General features: G+C 36.4%; 1 protein-coding gene across 1 annotated transcript in view; it reads right to left on the bottom strand.

The window, feature by feature from the left end:
• Positions 1–17,258, bottom strand: part of ACSS3 (acyl-CoA synthetase short chain family member 3) — a 182,755-nt gene that overhangs the window by 86,349 nt on the left and 79,148 nt on the right. Inside the window, exon 8 of the mRNA XM_005571636.5 lies at positions 1,089–1,240. Within this exon, the coding sequence (XP_005571693.1) occupies positions 1,089–1,240 (152 nt within the window). The remainder of the gene's footprint in view (positions 1–1,088; positions 1,241–17,258) is intronic.

Genomic DNA, 17,258 nt, shown 5'->3' with positions numbered 1-17,258 from the left:
ATCTAAATTTTTTTCAGTTCAGAACTAATTTGGTTTTCTTTTGTCTGGTAGCTTTGGGATTGGTCTGCTCTGGTTTTTCTAGTTCCTCGAGGTGTGATGTTAGGTTGTTAATTTGAGATTTTTCTAACTTTTTTGTGGGCATGTAGGTCTATAAACTTTCCTCTTACCATTACTTTAGCTATGGCCCAGAGAATCTGGTTTGTTGTACATTTGTTTTCATTCAGTTCAAAGGATTTCTTGATTTCTACCTTAATTTCATTGTTTACCCAAAAGTCACCCAGGAGTAGATTGTTTAATTTCCATGTAATCTTTTGATTTTCAGAGAGCCTCTTGATATTAAAATCTCTATTTTTTTTTCACTGTGGTCTGAGAGTGTCATTGTTACATTTTTTAATTTGTTGAGAATTGCTTTATGGCTGAGCACATGGTCGATTTCAGAGTATTTCTCATATGCAGATGAGAAGAATGAATATTCTATTGTTGTTGGGTGGAGTGTTCTGTGGATGTCTGTCAGGTCCATTTGATTGAGTGTTGAGTCCCAAATATCTTTTGTTAGTTTTCTGCTTTGATGATCTGTTGAATACTGTCAGTGTGGTGCTGACATCTCCCACTATTATTCTGTGTTTACCTAAGTCTCTTAGTTCTTCACTTTTTTAACATATTTAATTTGGACTATAATTTTTCACATTTTATCTGTATACATACATTCAAATATTGTCCCTTCATGTAACCCATTCTTCTATTTTCAAAAGACAGATGCTAGTAAATCTGCATCCATCTATCTGTGCATTTTAAGTCACAATTGACATTTTGCCTTTTAAGGAAAATATAAGAAGAGTGATTTTTTAAAGTAATATTTTGGTAATACTTCGACTGAAATTAACATGATATAATATTTTAACATCTCTAAGCAGAGTTAAAATTACAACTATTTCAAAATTATATTTAGACAAGTTATTCTTAATAACACTCCGAATCTTTTGGCTTTTCCTATAAGAGTATTGCAGTACCAGAAAAAAATATAATGTTCACTTATTCATTTTGATTGCACTTTCTAATGTCATTTGGCCTATGCATCCCAACATCACCTTGTCAGAGAGTACTGCTTCCCCAAGGCTGCCCCAGGGTCCTGTTGACGGATTGCTCTAATTGCAGTTGGTGCTGTAAACAAGGCAGCTACTCCATGCTCTGCAAGCACACGGAAATAAGCGCCAGCATCTGGTGTTCCCACAGGCTTCCCCTACAATGAGATTCATTTAAAATGTCACTGGGTAAAATGTCTCATATTTCACTGACAGTTCAATAGTTATACATTTAACACAACAATGTTAATAATATGGGGTTTTCAACAAATCTTAGTTTTAAAATATTTCCATGTTCTGTCATAAATAAAGCAAACCAAATACTCAGGCATAAGAGAGGCTGTTTGCTCCATTATAGTATCTTAAAAGCTTTCAAATTATAATTTTTTCTTCATTAAGTTTTGAAAAATAAAGAATTAAAAATACATATCACATTCAAATTAAGAACATAAAACATTCTTGTATTTGCCAAAAAAAACTAAATATGGTTGTTATGAATATTGAACTTTAACGCATTTTTCATGATCACTATTAAAAGTGACAACAGTATTTCTCAAAACATTTGAGAAAAAAGAAAAATCTGCAAAAGCAGTGATTCCTGAGCAATGACCTTTTCAGTTAAATGTCTCACTCCAAGAAAAGTAACTCCTATGAATTAAAAATAATCCAATAAGATGTGCCAAAGTGCATGTTTTTCACAGACTCAAAATAACATTATATATGTTCAATGGAAAATCATGCATAAAAATCTCACAATTTGGCAAGCCATGCAATTCAAAAGACAAAGAAAGGTTTAGTTGATGTTTCTGCAAAGTGAAAAATAGGCAAGTTACTAAAATAAATCAGTAAGTCTGCAAACATTCTAACTAACCCATAAAATCTATCTTGGCCAAGTCACATCCCCTTCTCTCATAATCAATCCTCATCACTGCTACCTTTTCCTGTGTTTCTAAAGCAAGATGACTGGAATGTTAATGTATGTTTTGGAACATATATTATATATATGTGTGTGTATATATATTTCACAGCCAAACCCTTTTGTGGAAGTTGGAGGTAAACAAATGGCAACAGGGTTTTTTAATCTTAGATCATTTCTAACCTTAAAAGGGTTAAGATGTATTACTGATTTCTAAGAGAAGGGTAACTGTATTTAATATTTCCTAAACCTCCCTGATTAAATTCTCAATCTCAGTTTCCCATGAAACTCTGTAAATGACCCGTAGGAAACACCGAACTAAGGTAAAAAGAGCAAAGGATTTGCTAGTAGCACACTCAACAATGTCCCCAAACAGGGAATAAGAAAAAAATGATGATATCATGACAGATATATTAATTTTTTTAATTTAGAAAAAGGAATGAACTATAAATGAGGTCTAGGATAGCTGTCCAATAATTTAGATTCAATACTCATTGATTAGATCATTGATAGAACACTATTTTTTAAATTATTTTTAAATAGTTTTCTTTAATATTCTTTAGTGTAATTATGTTCCTATTAAAAAAAAACTATTTCAACTTGTTTTATATTCTATTGCTTTCTATTTTGCCTTTTTAGTACCAAAAAAGTATTTGCTGCAGCTGGAAATTCATTTTGATTATCACTATCTAAAGCACTATTTCAATTTATTTCATTACTCTTCATACAAATCAACACATGCAAATAATACAAAAAGCTGCAAAATACAACCTGGCAACACATGTACATAATTTCACTCACAAATTTTGAAGCCTTTAGTACATCAGTCTGAAATGAGTCTGCAACTTTATTCCTTCTAACAAACAAGGTAAACATTTTATTTTTACTTTTTTGATATGTCTCAGGCATTGATCAGTTCCCTGAGTATTAGACTGTGACTTAGAAAATGTGATCTCACCCACGTGAAAATGATTTATTAACTGACCTTGTGCAACTGACTTACCCTGTCTATGCTTCCATTTACTTGCCTGTTAAATAAGAATAAATCATTTTGCCAATGTTTTCTCAATAAGCTAAAGGCACTGAGATAATATTGTAGGATAATTTAACCTCCACTGAAGAAAGATATTTTATAGCCAATCGAAATTGAATTCCACGACAGTGCCAGTGTCATGAGAAAATAATTACTCACTAAAGGGTGATATTAATATCATAATTAAAATGATATACCATGTAAGACCACCTACATAGAGGACACAGTATTTTACAGTGCCTCCAATTACTTATGTTTAATGATAACAATAAGGGCATATCAAGTATTAAAAATATAGTCCTATGCCATATAGCAATGTTTTAGATAATTATGATACCATATTTTTGTGCTTTGTTTTGGTGGTTTTTAAGACAGAGTCTCGCTCTTTCGCGCAGGCTGGAGTGCAGTGGTGCAATCTTGGCTTACTGCAACCTCGACCTCCTGGGTTGAAGCGATTCTCCCTGCCTCAGCCTCCTGAGTAGCTGGGACTACAGGTGCACGCCAGAAAGACACAGGTGCACGCCCAAAAGACTACAGCGGATGAGATATCCCCTAAATAATTAAGGATTCCAAGGACAGAATAACCATGCTGAGATGTGCTCATACAGCAGGCACACATCAGTGTAAACTTGCTGTGATAGGCAAAATTTTGTCTGCTGTTTTTAAAGAGTGAGTGTCTTAGCGGTCCATGATTACACTAAAAAAAAAAAAAAAAAAAAAAAAAGTCATGGATCACCAGGGACATTTTTTTTTTTTTTTTTTTTTTTTGGAGACAGAGCCTTGCTCTCTGGCTGGAGTGTAGTGGCAGGATCTTGGTTCACTGCAACCTCTGCCTCCCGGGTTCAAGGGATTCTCTTGCCTCAGCCTCCCGAGTACCTGGGATTACAGGCACCGCCACCATGCCCAGCTAGTTTTTGTCTTTTTAGTAGAGACAGGGTTTCACCACGTTAGCCAGGCTGGTCTTGAACTTCTGACCTCAGGCAATCTGCCTGCCTCGGCCTCTCAAAGTGCTAGGATTACAGGCATGATACCATAGTTTTACTGCACTTTTTCTATGTTTAGATATATTTAGCTATACAAATACCATGTGCTACAATTGCCTGCAGTATTCAACACAGTAACATGTACAGGTTTGTAGCCTTGAGCAATAGACTATACTATATAGCCTAGCTATGTAGTAGGCTATACCACCAGGTTTGTGTAAGTATACTCTATGATGTACACACAGTAATAAAATCTATGGATACATTTCTCAGAACGTATCTCCATTGTTAAGCAATACATGACTGTATTAGTAAAAAAACTACAGCATACTTTTTATAATATATAATTTTAACTTCTATTGCAAGTCTGACCCTGTACCAAACTAATTTTCATCAATATTATACTTACGGAATATAAAAATCATGATAATGTAGCATTACTATTAGAATAGTAAAGAAGTGTTCATAAAATCTCACGATGTTCTTTCATAAGTTAATTGAACATAGAAAAGTTCAGTTGCTTTGTGTTTTACTGTCCATTCCCCAGAAGATAATTCGATGTTATGAATAAAATGTTTTCCTATTTAAAATTACTTTAATATTTATATACTTTACTTTTTTCTTTTTTAAAACCTTCTGTTCGATGTCAAATTTAATTAAAACAATTGTGATATTAAAGAAATTACCCATTTCAAAAATAGTCTGATGATTAACATATATATTAAGCCCAGAATAATGTAAACATTTCAGTTAATATAATGTAGCATAGAGAAAGATCTTTCATCATAAACTATTGTTTACATACAAACAAATAATAAAGTGGGTAACACTGGTATATTTATTTATTTAATAAATATTCTGGGAACAATTGTGTGAATAAGCCGGATAAGGTCCTGCTTTAATGGAACACACATTCTCATAAGTTTGGATGTGTGTATGTCTATGTGTGTGTGTATGGGATAATATTATTAGAAATTGCACAGTATATGCTGCAAGCTATTTGTGTCCCATAAACAGAAAGAATGCAGTAATAAATGGAGGACTTGTATGTGCTCAGTACCTACCACCACCAGTAGCTTCAGAAAGCTGAAGCAAAGCCTGTAAGAATCTTTTATTATTAATGCTAAATAAAAGTGACTCAATGGCTTATTGATTTTATTTATAATTCTCTCCTGCCTTCATACACGTGCACACACACATAGACAAGCAGGCACACATAAGCAATAAAATATCTTCATAATGCTTTTTAAAAGCAGCCAGGAACACATTAAGCATACTGAACTGCCTAAAGAAAAAGACATTGATTCCATAACTTGGTTTTCAGTAAGGGGCAGTAACCCAGGCAATATTCAATTTAAAAATAAGAAGATTCTAAGATTGCAGGGATTTTAAACAAACAACATATACACCAAAAGCAATAATGCAGTCAAAAATATCAACTTTAAAGCTCCTCAAACTCAAACCAATGTGGTTACCAGTTGTTTATTTAATTTCTTTCTCCCAAACTAAGTCTACATTATTAGTTGCTTCCTAGATAATAAAGGTAGAAAGGGATGTCTACAAAGACGAAGCCAAAATTCTAAGCTTTCAGCTGTTAGAAATTATAAAATTTAACCTCAGAGAGTTATAAAACATCAATTGCTAATATTAGCAAGATTTATAATGTGGCTAACAAGGTACACAGCACAGAAACCAAAACAGTTACCAAAATGCCTTAATATTAACATCCATATATAATTTTCTACTAGTTATGATTTATTATATTAGTATGTATTGTAGATGACAAGCCCCCAGTTAGAAAACCAGTTACTGTCTCACCTTCTCACATATTTTCTACTAAGGTTAAGTTTTCAACACAGGAAAGCGGCGAAATACAACCACTTAGCAAAATTAAGTTATAATTAAACAGTAGAGTTAAATCTTTGGACAAAAAAATTGCTTTATTATTAATCCTATGATTAATCCTATGATTCCATTTCTTCAAGTCTTGAGGTCAAGACTACTTGTGATTTCCCAGACACTGATATAAAACTTTTTGAGTCAACTGCAGTTTTGCCTCTTTTTTGGTGGCAGGATTAGAAATACATCTGGTCTCTTTCTGAATACTACTTTTGAGAAATGTCACCAAAGGCATGTTTCCACAGCAGTTCTAAGGTGAAGACAGCAGCATCCTTTATCGACTAGTAGCAAATTTTATTTCAGCAGACAGGTTGTTTTGTTTATTTCAGGAGAGTGATAAAACTGGAAATAGCATTTGCTGAGTTCCTACTACAGCTCATGTGTCTTTGTCAAGGGATGAGTGCTTGGGACGGCAACATTTAAAGTTAAAACTTGTTAAAACGTAAGCAGTTATCCAGGATATACTATTTAGTGAAAAAAAAAATCAAAATGTAGAATAGTGTGCATAAGATTGACAACCTTCAAGGGAGATAAATTGTAAAGCTGGAACAGGGGATGGTGAGGTTTCCAATGTTTACCCTTTTGTAAGTTTTAAAATATGAAAAAAGAGGGTGTACAATCTCTTCAAAAATGGGCCTTTTCTTCCTCAATGCCCCTCTCTGTATAACTCACATTATTTTGTTCCAAGTTTCAAAACATTACTGCTGCTTTAAAGCCAAATGGGATAATTGACCTATGCCTTAAGATCCTCAGACGAAGGACTTTGTGTTATAGCAGATGCTCCTTTAAGAATTGAAAACTTACTTGTAAATACAATCTGATTCAGATCAGACTGACTTCCCTGATTCTTACTTGCTAGAGATGTCCCATCATTCTGCTGGCTTCACCTGTAAGGATAGGCTGCCATCTTGCCTTTCTCCATCTTATTCAAACCACCATCTAATATTACTCAAATCCAGTGGTTACTAACCCTAAATGTACAGTAGAACTTCTTGGGATGCTTTTGAATGAAACCAATGTCTGGTGCCACTTTCAGAGATTCCTATTCAATTGGTCTTGATTTGGGCTGACCACTGTTGTGTTTTAGTAATTCTAATCTGCGATCAGGATTTAGAACTGATACATGGTCCTTTGATCGGCATTATCTCAGTCAAGGCTATTTTTCAATACCAACCTGCCTGGTTGCCCTAATGGATGAGCCTAGAATGTAACACTAGCTGTTCTGAATTTTCTCCATTTGTTATAAATAAAATGAGCTAAATCCAAGTGTTAACAAGTGAATATAATGATAATTGAAAACTGATTATGACCATACACAGAGAAAATTACTGGGGACAAATGCTTCATTGTCTTTAATTCTTTATGCCTTGCCCTATAAACCAGACTCTAGACTAGACATAAATGTCATGATTTATAGGACATAGTACCCTGAGTACAATGACCTTTCTCTAGAGATGGAAGGATTAGCTCTGACCAGAAGCTCTTTCTGTGTTACCCAGAGACCTTTTAAGAGTATCACTCTCCTACAGTGCTCTCGTTGGTTGTTGGTTGTATCACTACTTGAGAAGATCATATGTTAATTTCATAGATAGAGAGTTTGCGGCCCGAACTTCAGAGGAGTTCATGGATATTCTGAAATTAAATTAAGGTATGTACATATGTTCATTTTCCTATGGAAGAGGAGTCAATAGCTTCTACGGGATTCTGAATAAGAGTCAGTAAACAAAAATTGTTGAAGTATATGAAAGCATCTCAAAACGCAAAATGCTCCTCAAAGATTTTCTCTTTGTCTCAGAAACAGCTTGGAGGAAGCAAGACCGCAGATGGACATGTAGAGACAATAACATCCCTTCATTTTCTGTTCCACAAGATAGGTAAATTGCCAAGACTACCCTTTTAATGCACTTCTATTAAAGAGCTATAAATATTCTCAAAGAACCAACAATTTATTGGTTAATCTGAGGTCTCCAACCAACCTTCCTTCTTTCCCCACTCTCCATTACTTTAATCATATGGAATCACCATTTTCACAAGTCAAAGCAGTCAAATATCAGCAATGTCACATGGTTCAGATTAATGCTTTCTATCAGTTTGCTATTTTGACAATCCCTCTTCACTGTCTCCTTGTGGTAGGTCCCACACAGTTGCAATTCCTCAGGCTTGAGTCATTTCCTTTCTTCAATTAAGGATACAACCCTGTGTCCAGGCCTAAGAAGCTGAGACTTCTCCATGGCTAACGCTCCAAGACACAAATATCTATACATCTATTATTTTTGAAGATCTGTATGTGCTAGGGTCTGAAACATGCCTCCCAAAATTCATGTGTTGAAAATTGAATCCTCAGTGCAACAGTGTTGGAAGGTGGGGACTTCTGGAAGATGTTTCGGTTAGGAGGGCTCTGCTCTCATGAATGGACAAATGGTGCTAAAACAAAGGGTTTGTGGGAAAGTGTTTGTCCTCTTTTATCCTGCTCTTCTGCCATGTGAAGATATACTGGTCCTCCTCTCTGGAGGACACAGAAACAAGGCAGCATCTTGAACAAGAGACAGAACCTTCCAGCACCTTGGTCTTGAATGTCACAGTCTGCAGAACTGTAAGAAATAAATTTCTGTTCTACATAAATTACCCCGTCTGTTGTATTGTTATAGCAGCATAAAACAAACTAGGGCAGGGTGTGTATCCTAAACGGTCTAGAGCTATCCTTTTGGTTTGGTTCTTCTCTTGTCTTTTCCTAGCTCTGAGAGTTGACAATTTGGGGTCTTATACTGAAGCCAACCCCCAATGAATAAGCCATTGTTTCTATCTAGCAGGTAAGAGTCTATCTAATCCCCTTAAAAAAAAAAAAAGTTTACCTTTGGAAGTACTAATGTCAAGTAAATGAAACTGAAACTGCTAATTCTGCAGATGCAGTGCTGAGCAAATTAGGGATTCTGACATATTTAACATTCTCAGTAGTCACAGAGAGCATTTACCCCTGGTATAGCTCATAACTCACTGCTTCTAGCAGGACTATTTTCATCTCAGAGTTATTTCATGCTGAGGTGCAGTCACTCTGCTATCCTGTACTAGAGGGACAAATTAAGGTTTTTCTTATTCACTGTAATTAATGAGACTTTGCTGTAAGCAGAAAAATGAAATGGGTTCTTGCTTAATCACACTACCGGACTTCTGCCCAGGAAGTGAAGTGTGGCTATTCCATATGCATACTACAATTCAGCCTGAGGTTGCACAAAACCTGGTCCCTCCATAACATCCAACGCTTTGCCCAAAACAACCTTCGAACATGCTCAGATTTCTCCATGTCAAAAATGAAACAACGAACTTTCCTGTGAAATTGCCCTCATCAAAGGGACTAATGACACCCTGATCACCCAAGTGCTCTTCAGTTGTCTTATTAGTCTTTTCTCTATAGCACTTGGCGCTGTTGATCCTCATCCTGTGAAAAACCTTCTCATCACCCTTCTTTAGTACACTTTGCTTTTCCGATTCTGCTATTGGCTCCAGTTTCTAACTCTCAATTTATATAGTTTCTCTTCCTCAGTCTCAAGAATTTCCTAAGTTTCTGTTCTCAGTCTTTACCTGAGTAACTTGATCAAATCTGACTTTGCAATGTCATATGAATATCTGAGTACAACCTTCAAACTCAGTGTTACCAAAACCAAAATTATTGCTTCCCTCTCCACCAGTTGTTCTTCCTACTGTGGTATTTCAGTTGATAACTGCCATTATATTGGTTGTCCTAGCTAAAGACATCAGAGCCATTTTCAGCTCCCTTTTCATCTCTTACAATAGCCACCTGACACCCTAACCTCCTCCTCAATGTTCTGATCACTAATATTCTAGTCCTGGCCATGTATCTTGGATATCTTGGACTACACAACAGCTTCTCAATTGTCCCTCTCCAGATTATGGCAAGGGAATCCTGCTTTTGAATCCAGTGAAGCTTGTTTCAAATCCCAGCTCCAGTCCCCTGTGCCACTGGCAAATGTATTTGCTGTCTCTGATTCTAAATTTCTACAGCAGCTGTAAATGGGGGACTTAAAATATCTACATCATGGGTTTGTGCTTATAATTAAAACAATGTATAAAAAGTGCTTAGAAGAGTTCTGATCACTCAACACTCAATGAATAGTAGTTATTATTAATTTGTATTGTCTCATTCACAAAGTTATCCGTATCTACTAGTTGCAAACCTCCCTTAAAAACCTAGTGCAGATTTTTAAGCCACCATGCAAGAGTTAAATGTAGAGTATTTATCATAGGTGATGACACTATGTAGTTTACAAAGAAATTGTCATATCTTCTACACAGTGTAAGAGTTTGTTATTTAGGTGTGTCTTGATTTGTTTGCTTTCTGCACTTTATATTAATCTTAATTCCTTGAATATATTGTCAGAACTTTTGGTGCAAGGACCATATCTGATATTTATTCTGCTTCCCCATTACCTTCTAGCATGATTTGGAGCTGACAATAGACATTAATAAATATTGCTGATGGAGCCATGACAATACCTGAGCTTGCTAGCTCCAACATAAAACATATACATAAAGAGAAAAACAAACTCAAAAATAAATACTTTTTAACAACTAGTCACGGGAGAAATCTAAAAGATGCTAGCATCAGCTTTATAATCTTTTCCAGTTGAGAAGATCAAATTATATAGCCTCAATCAGAGTAATAGCTGAGTCATCATTTTTTCTCATTCTATATACACAGAAGGCAGATTGCTATATACTAGATTTTTTTAATGTTATTTTCCATTACATGAAGGGGAAAAAAGGAGTATGATGTGTACAATTGAATATACTAGTTAGCGGAATCATGGCTACTTGTCTTAAAAGGAAGTCGCATATTTCTGTCTTTAAAAGAAGCAAATCCCTGTCCTTAAAAAAGGAATCAACAAATTAGAGAAAACTGGTTAACATAAATAAAAACACAAAATTCTTGCAAAGAGAAGATAACTACATATGTGGAGATAAAATTACACTGTGAAAATGAAGCCTGGGAAGGGTTAACTATTCAGAAGGTGTACATGTGAAAAATACAGTATAGGATGACTTAGTGGAGATTACAGATACAGGGAAATACAGAAGTAATTGAGATGTTCATTGAAGATACTTTGGGGATGACTTAGCAAGAGTATTAAATGCAAAAACTAACTTGGGAGCCTCAATATTTTCAAATATGAGACCTGCGTATTTGGAAATGGCTTGAAGTTTCAGTCCACATATATAAAGTGATAATAATTACTCTTATTTACACATGTATAAAATGTACAATCACATGTTACTTGATGATGAGAATACATTCTGACATACGTATCTTTAGGCGATTTTAGCATTGTGAAAACTTCACAGAGTGTTTTTACACAAACCTAGATGGTGAAGCCTACCACATACTGAGGCTGTATGGTATCGCCTCTTACGCCAAGGCTACACATCTGTATGGCATGTTACTGTCCTGAATACTGTAGACAATTGTATCACAATGGTAAGTGACTGTGTACCTAAACATGTTTAAGCATAGAAAAATAACAGTAAAAATATGGTATAAAAGATAAAAAAAATGCTACACCTATATAGGGCACTCACAAGAAATGGAGCTTATAGAACTAGGAGTTGCTTTGTGTGAGTCAGTGAGTAAGTGGTGAATGAATATGAAGATCTAGGACATTATTGTACACTACTCCTTATTGTGTAAACACTGTACACTTAAGCTACACTAAATTTCTAAAGTAGTTTTATTTCTCCAATAATAAATTAAGTTTAGCTTACTGTAACTATTTTACTTTATCAATGTTTTGATTTTTTAAATTTTTGACTTGTAATAAGACAGCTTAAAAGATAAACACATTGTACAGCTGAACAAAATTATTTTCATTATTTATATGTTCATTCTATAAGTTTTTTCCATTTAAAAATTTTCAATTTTTAAAAAACTTTAAACTTTTTTGTTTAAGAACTAAGACACAAACATACACATTAGCCTAGGCCTACACAGGATCAGGATTATCAGAATCACTGTCTTCCATCTCCACAATTTTTCTCACTGGAAGCTCTACAGGGACAAGCATGAAGCTGTCATCTGCTATGACAATAATGACTTCTTCTGGAATACCACCTGAAGGATCTGTCTGAGACTGTTTTAGAGTTAATCTTTTTTAATATGTAGGAGTACACTCTAAAATAAAATGTGTAGTATACTAAATACACAAACCAGCCACAGTAGGTTGTTATCATTATCATGTATTAATGTACTGCACATAATTGCATGTGGTATACTTTTACACCATTGGCAGCACAGTAGGTTTATTTATACCAGTAGGTTTGCTTACATCAGCATCACAAACGTGAGAAATGCAATGTGTGACAACGTTACGATGATAGGAAATTTCCAGCTCCATTATAATCTTATGGGACCACAAAGTATATGTGGTCTATCACTGACCAAAACATTTTTATGTAACACATGACTGGATTGTATAAAAAAATAATATTTTTGAAACATTTGAACTACTTTCAACTACACTATTCCATTTGATTCCTAAACAAATATAAAGAGTACAGAGTTCATCTGTACAACAATCATTCTATAAAGAAAGGTTAGTGGCGGCAGCAGTGGTCTATCTGGAGCGGTTGCTATGGAGACAACTTTCCAAGCCGGCGGGATAGGATCCCAACCCTTCAGGCTGCAGCTGCAGCCACCCAGGCATGACTATGGACCCAGACATCCCTGTGCTCTCGGAGTCCCAGAAAGCCCTGCTCCCCGCACAGGCTCAGAAGTGCCTGCTCCTGCTGCATGGCCTCTCCCTGCTCCTGGTGCCTGCTCTGATTTTGTAGCAAAGTTGTGGCCCTATTCAGGTGATGTCACAACACAGCCGAGTGTGTGCACACTCAAGGCATTGCGGACATGCTAGTCCCCTGCCTCCTTGGCCCCCTCTGAACTTTGGGCACCAATGAGCACAGGATGAGGACCAAGGAGGGCTGAGGATGGTTCCGCACAGGCCTGCACGTGTCCCTTGGCATGGATAGCCAGGGTGCCATCGACAAACAAAATGTTGATGACAGCAGGAGGTAGACAGGATTCTGGGTGGAAAGGGGTGGGTCCCGAGTGAAGCCCCACCTTCAAGGCAGGGACAGCCTGAATCCTGAGGGCAGGGCTGTCAGTTCTGGGTGAGGTCCCAGGACCAGAGTGAGAACTTATGGTGCTTTTTCCGGGCCATCCATGGCCACTAACAGACCAATCAGCATGCACATTCTCCCTTCTGAAGCCCATAAAAACCCCAGACTCAGCCAGACTCACAGAGTTGAGGGACAGCTTGCCTACAGATAGGAGTTACCCATTCTGGAGGGCTGCAGACTCAATGGGATGACTTGCCTGCCAATAGGAGGTAGTTACTCTGGGTCTCCTCTCAGCTGTAGGCTGCACAGATATTGGGATGACCTGCCTCCAAATAGGAGCTACCCTGTCCAGGTCTCCTCTTGCCTGTGGACAGGACCTATCCACTTCATGTCTCCTGAGAGCTGTACTGTTGCTCAATAAAGCACCCTTTTGCCGTGCTCACCCTCCAGTTGTCTGCATACTCATGCATCCTTGACATGGGACGAGAACTCAGGATCTACCGAATGGCTGAACTGAAAGAGCTATAGCACAAACAGGACTGAAACACGGCCCCCTGTCCCTGCTTGTCATGTTGTGGATGACAAGGAGAGAAGAGCTGTGGCCCTTTGGGCAGCCCAGACCTGGGGGCTCCCCAAGCCAGGGCTGTGACAAACTCTTTGGCATGGGATCCAGGCCAGTAGGACAAGCTGAGCACAGCCTGCCAGGACAAGTGCGCAGAGCGAGCCCAGCAGGCCCAAGTAAAACTCAGGCAAAGGCATCACCAGCTGCAGAGGCTTCCAGCTGGAAAAGCGACACCCCAAGGATCCTGTGACATTAGGGTTATCTAAATTCTCCTTTTTGTCTGTGAATTTAAGAAAAAAGCATTCAATAAGAGATTATCAAGCTGAATACTATAAAGTTTTCGAATATTTATACAAGGTTGAAAAACGAGTAATGATAATGCCCATCAAAAAAACAGAAGTGGCCTACATCTTCTGCTCAGTCTTCAAAATTGGTAGTAGCTGGATCAACACATCCCTGTGTGCTGATTTGTTTTTCTTGGCGCTGAGAGAATTAATGGGCTCCAAAGGGAGCTGCCTCTAGTGCTCTGATTTGAATGATTCAATGTTATGAGGACAAACAGACTTTGAAAGAAGAAATGTGGAGTAATATTCAAGCATTTAAGTGACTGGATTACAGGAGAATTTATGTTTAGTGTTTATATGTTAGAATTCTATTCTGGGAAATAATATATTTGTATTTTTGAATAATAACTATAGCCTATAACATCCAGAACCGATTATACTATTATATCCTGGGAATGATTCTAAATATTCTAAATATTTTTTCACAGATTAACCAATTGAATACCATAGGCATTATTACTACTGATAATTATAGTTGAGAAAACGAAGGCGGAAATCAGTAAAGCAACTTGTTTGAGGCCTTAATAAACAGAAGTGTCAGAAATCATACCATGGCAGCCTTAAGTAGTATGCTTCCTCTCCAACACTAAAAGTTTTCACTAATTTAAAGTGAAAGTTTACTTCAGTAAATATATATGAAGAATCAGCATTCCCTAACCATGAAAAGAAATTGGAATAAAGTCCAGGTTAAAAATTAAAATAAATTACCAAATAATATATTTATTCAAGAAAACCAATTAAAGTGAAGAAGATTCTCAAAAGTGAAAATTGAGAGAGTTTGTGTCAACCCTCTCATTTTAATGATTAAAATATGAGCTCCCAAAGAGGTTTAATTAATTTGCTTAAGTCATATAGGTACATAAAGGCAGAGCAAGATAACAACACATATGTTAGTATTTCTAGTCCAGTGACCATACTCCTGTACCACAATTCAGAATTTTAAATCCTCAACTTTCTCTAATTCAATTTATTGCCTGAGAAGGCAGAGTATGGCATATACCTTCAAAGTTAATTGTTGAATTATTAACAAATGGCCATCTGCCCTGGCTAATCTAGTGAACATACTGAAGAATTTATTGAAAAGGCTTCTTGCTGTGATGTATACCATGTGTGAAATGCAAACAAACGTAAAATGAGAGCAAACTTACATCCCTTGACTGGAAAAAAAGACTGTTATTACATAAAAATGACAACTGCTATATCAAGACCAATTATACCAATCAGTTTATGGCTTACTCTCAGGCCAGATTTCAGGAGAAACAGTTAACTACTAACATTCCATTTTAGACCTATGTAATACCCTAGCCAAGGAACAGTAATCTCATTTCTTGCTTAACCACACCACTGTCATTGTGGAAGCCTGGGCTTACTGTATCATGAAATTGAAATATGTGTACAACACACACTTTTGCACATTTGTACACAGCAAAGATAAGGAGAAAGGCAGGACCCAGAAAGATTTATTTGCCTTAGAGAAACAGTGTTGGATTTTGATTCTGCAGATGACAGTCTGGTAAAGGGGAGAAATACTGGAGAGAAGAGAGAGGCCAGGGAGCATATCTCTGTATAATCACCATTTGCCATCACACACACGTGCATGCACATACGCACTAGGTTGCTAGCTAAATTTGTTTATACATTGCATTCCTATGTGAAAAGATTGCTTGTGTTTTATCCCTTCTCCTTGGCAAAACCATCCTACCAAATATCTGTTCTTGTTCGTACATGGTTAGGGTTAGATCTATTGGAATCAGTGCTCTATTAATGAAGTAGATTTCTAAAGAAGTAGCATTCATTTTTTCCTCTCAAAAGTAAGACTAAATTATTCAGAATTGGTTTCCATATTTTAACTGGTCAATCCAATTTTCCTCCAAGAATTACATACTTTAAACATCTCATACTCCACTGACTGAGCTGGCCAGGTGTTCTGTATTTAAATATGTTCAATTCCATTGATAAAAGTAAATCTCTGTCTATAAAACATACAGCCTGACTTATTCCTTTATTATTTGGTAACTTTATTATTCCTTCCTGGTTTTAGGTATATTTTGTTCCTCTTTTGCTAGGTTCTTGAGATAGGAGCTTATATTCTTGATTTGAGAGTTTTCCTCTTTTCTAATGTATCTATATAGTGCTATAAATTTCCCTCTGAGAAAATAACCTACTTAAATACAGGTGTTCCGTATTTATGTTGAATTCTGTTGATGAAAGTAAATCTCTGTCTATAAAACATATAGCCTGACTTACATAAGTTGCTCATATAGTCCTGTGGTAAAAAAGAAAATTTAAATTACTCTTACTCATTGATAGAAAAAATCTCTACGTGTAAGTCAAGTTTTCTTCCTGATACTGTCATTCAGGCATTTATTTAACAAATATGTATTAAACACTGAATATGTGTCATTAAGGCAAGGAGCTGAGAATTGATGGTGTACACAAACTCAGATGACTCCTTCCCTAGTAGAGTTAGAGGAAAGAGTGGGAAACCAACACATCAAAGGAGCCTGGAGACTAATATGAATCTGCAACTTTTATAGAAACCACCAAGGGAAAATGCAGTGTGCTAAGAGACTATGATAAAGGGGTTTGACCTAATCAGAGAGGTCAAGGAGGGATTCCCTGAGGAAGTGACACCAGCTGAAATCTAACAGACAAGTAGCATATATTTCAGGCAATGTTCCTGGGACAAGAATGAACATAAGATTAACTGCAGGGAAACAGGGGCATGTAGTACATTAGACAGGAGCATGTTGTACCTTAGAAGGAACGAGAATGATTAGAATGGAGCAAATGGCCAACGCTTTCAAATGCTGAGAAGTCAAGCACAGTGAAGACTGAAAATGCCCATTGGCTTTGGAAAAGTAGAGATGACTGGGGATGTTAGGAAAAGCTGTAGCGATGGAATGATGGTGACAGCAATTGGAGAAATTCCATTTCTTAATCAGGAACTTACTCTACAATCTTCTCCAACTGCTGTTGGAGCTACTGAGTGTAGACAAGGCCTTAAAGAGAGAATGTTGTAGCTTCCAGGAGATAAGGGATTAAAGATTTTTGTTGTTTGTTTTAATGAGTTAATTTTATGAATTTGTTTGAAAATGTGGTAATTATCAGGAAAATAAGCAGATTTACATGCAGTTGTAAGAAATAATGCAGATATATCCCATGCACCCTTTACCCAGTTTTCTCCAGGTGTAAAAACTGCAAAACTACAATCTGTTATCACAATCAGAATACTGATACAGTCAAGATACAAACCAGTTCATCTCTAAAAGGATCCTTCATGATGCTCTTTATGGCCATATGTGGCCATTGCTGAT

The sequence above is a fragment of the Macaca fascicularis genome, chromosome 11 (assembly GCF_037993035.2).
Source record: "Macaca fascicularis isolate 582-1 chromosome 11, T2T-MFA8v1.1".
Taxonomy (NCBI): Eukaryota; Metazoa; Chordata; class Mammalia; order Primates; family Cercopithecidae; genus Macaca; species Macaca fascicularis.
This window is presented reverse-complemented; position numbering and strand designations above follow the sequence as displayed.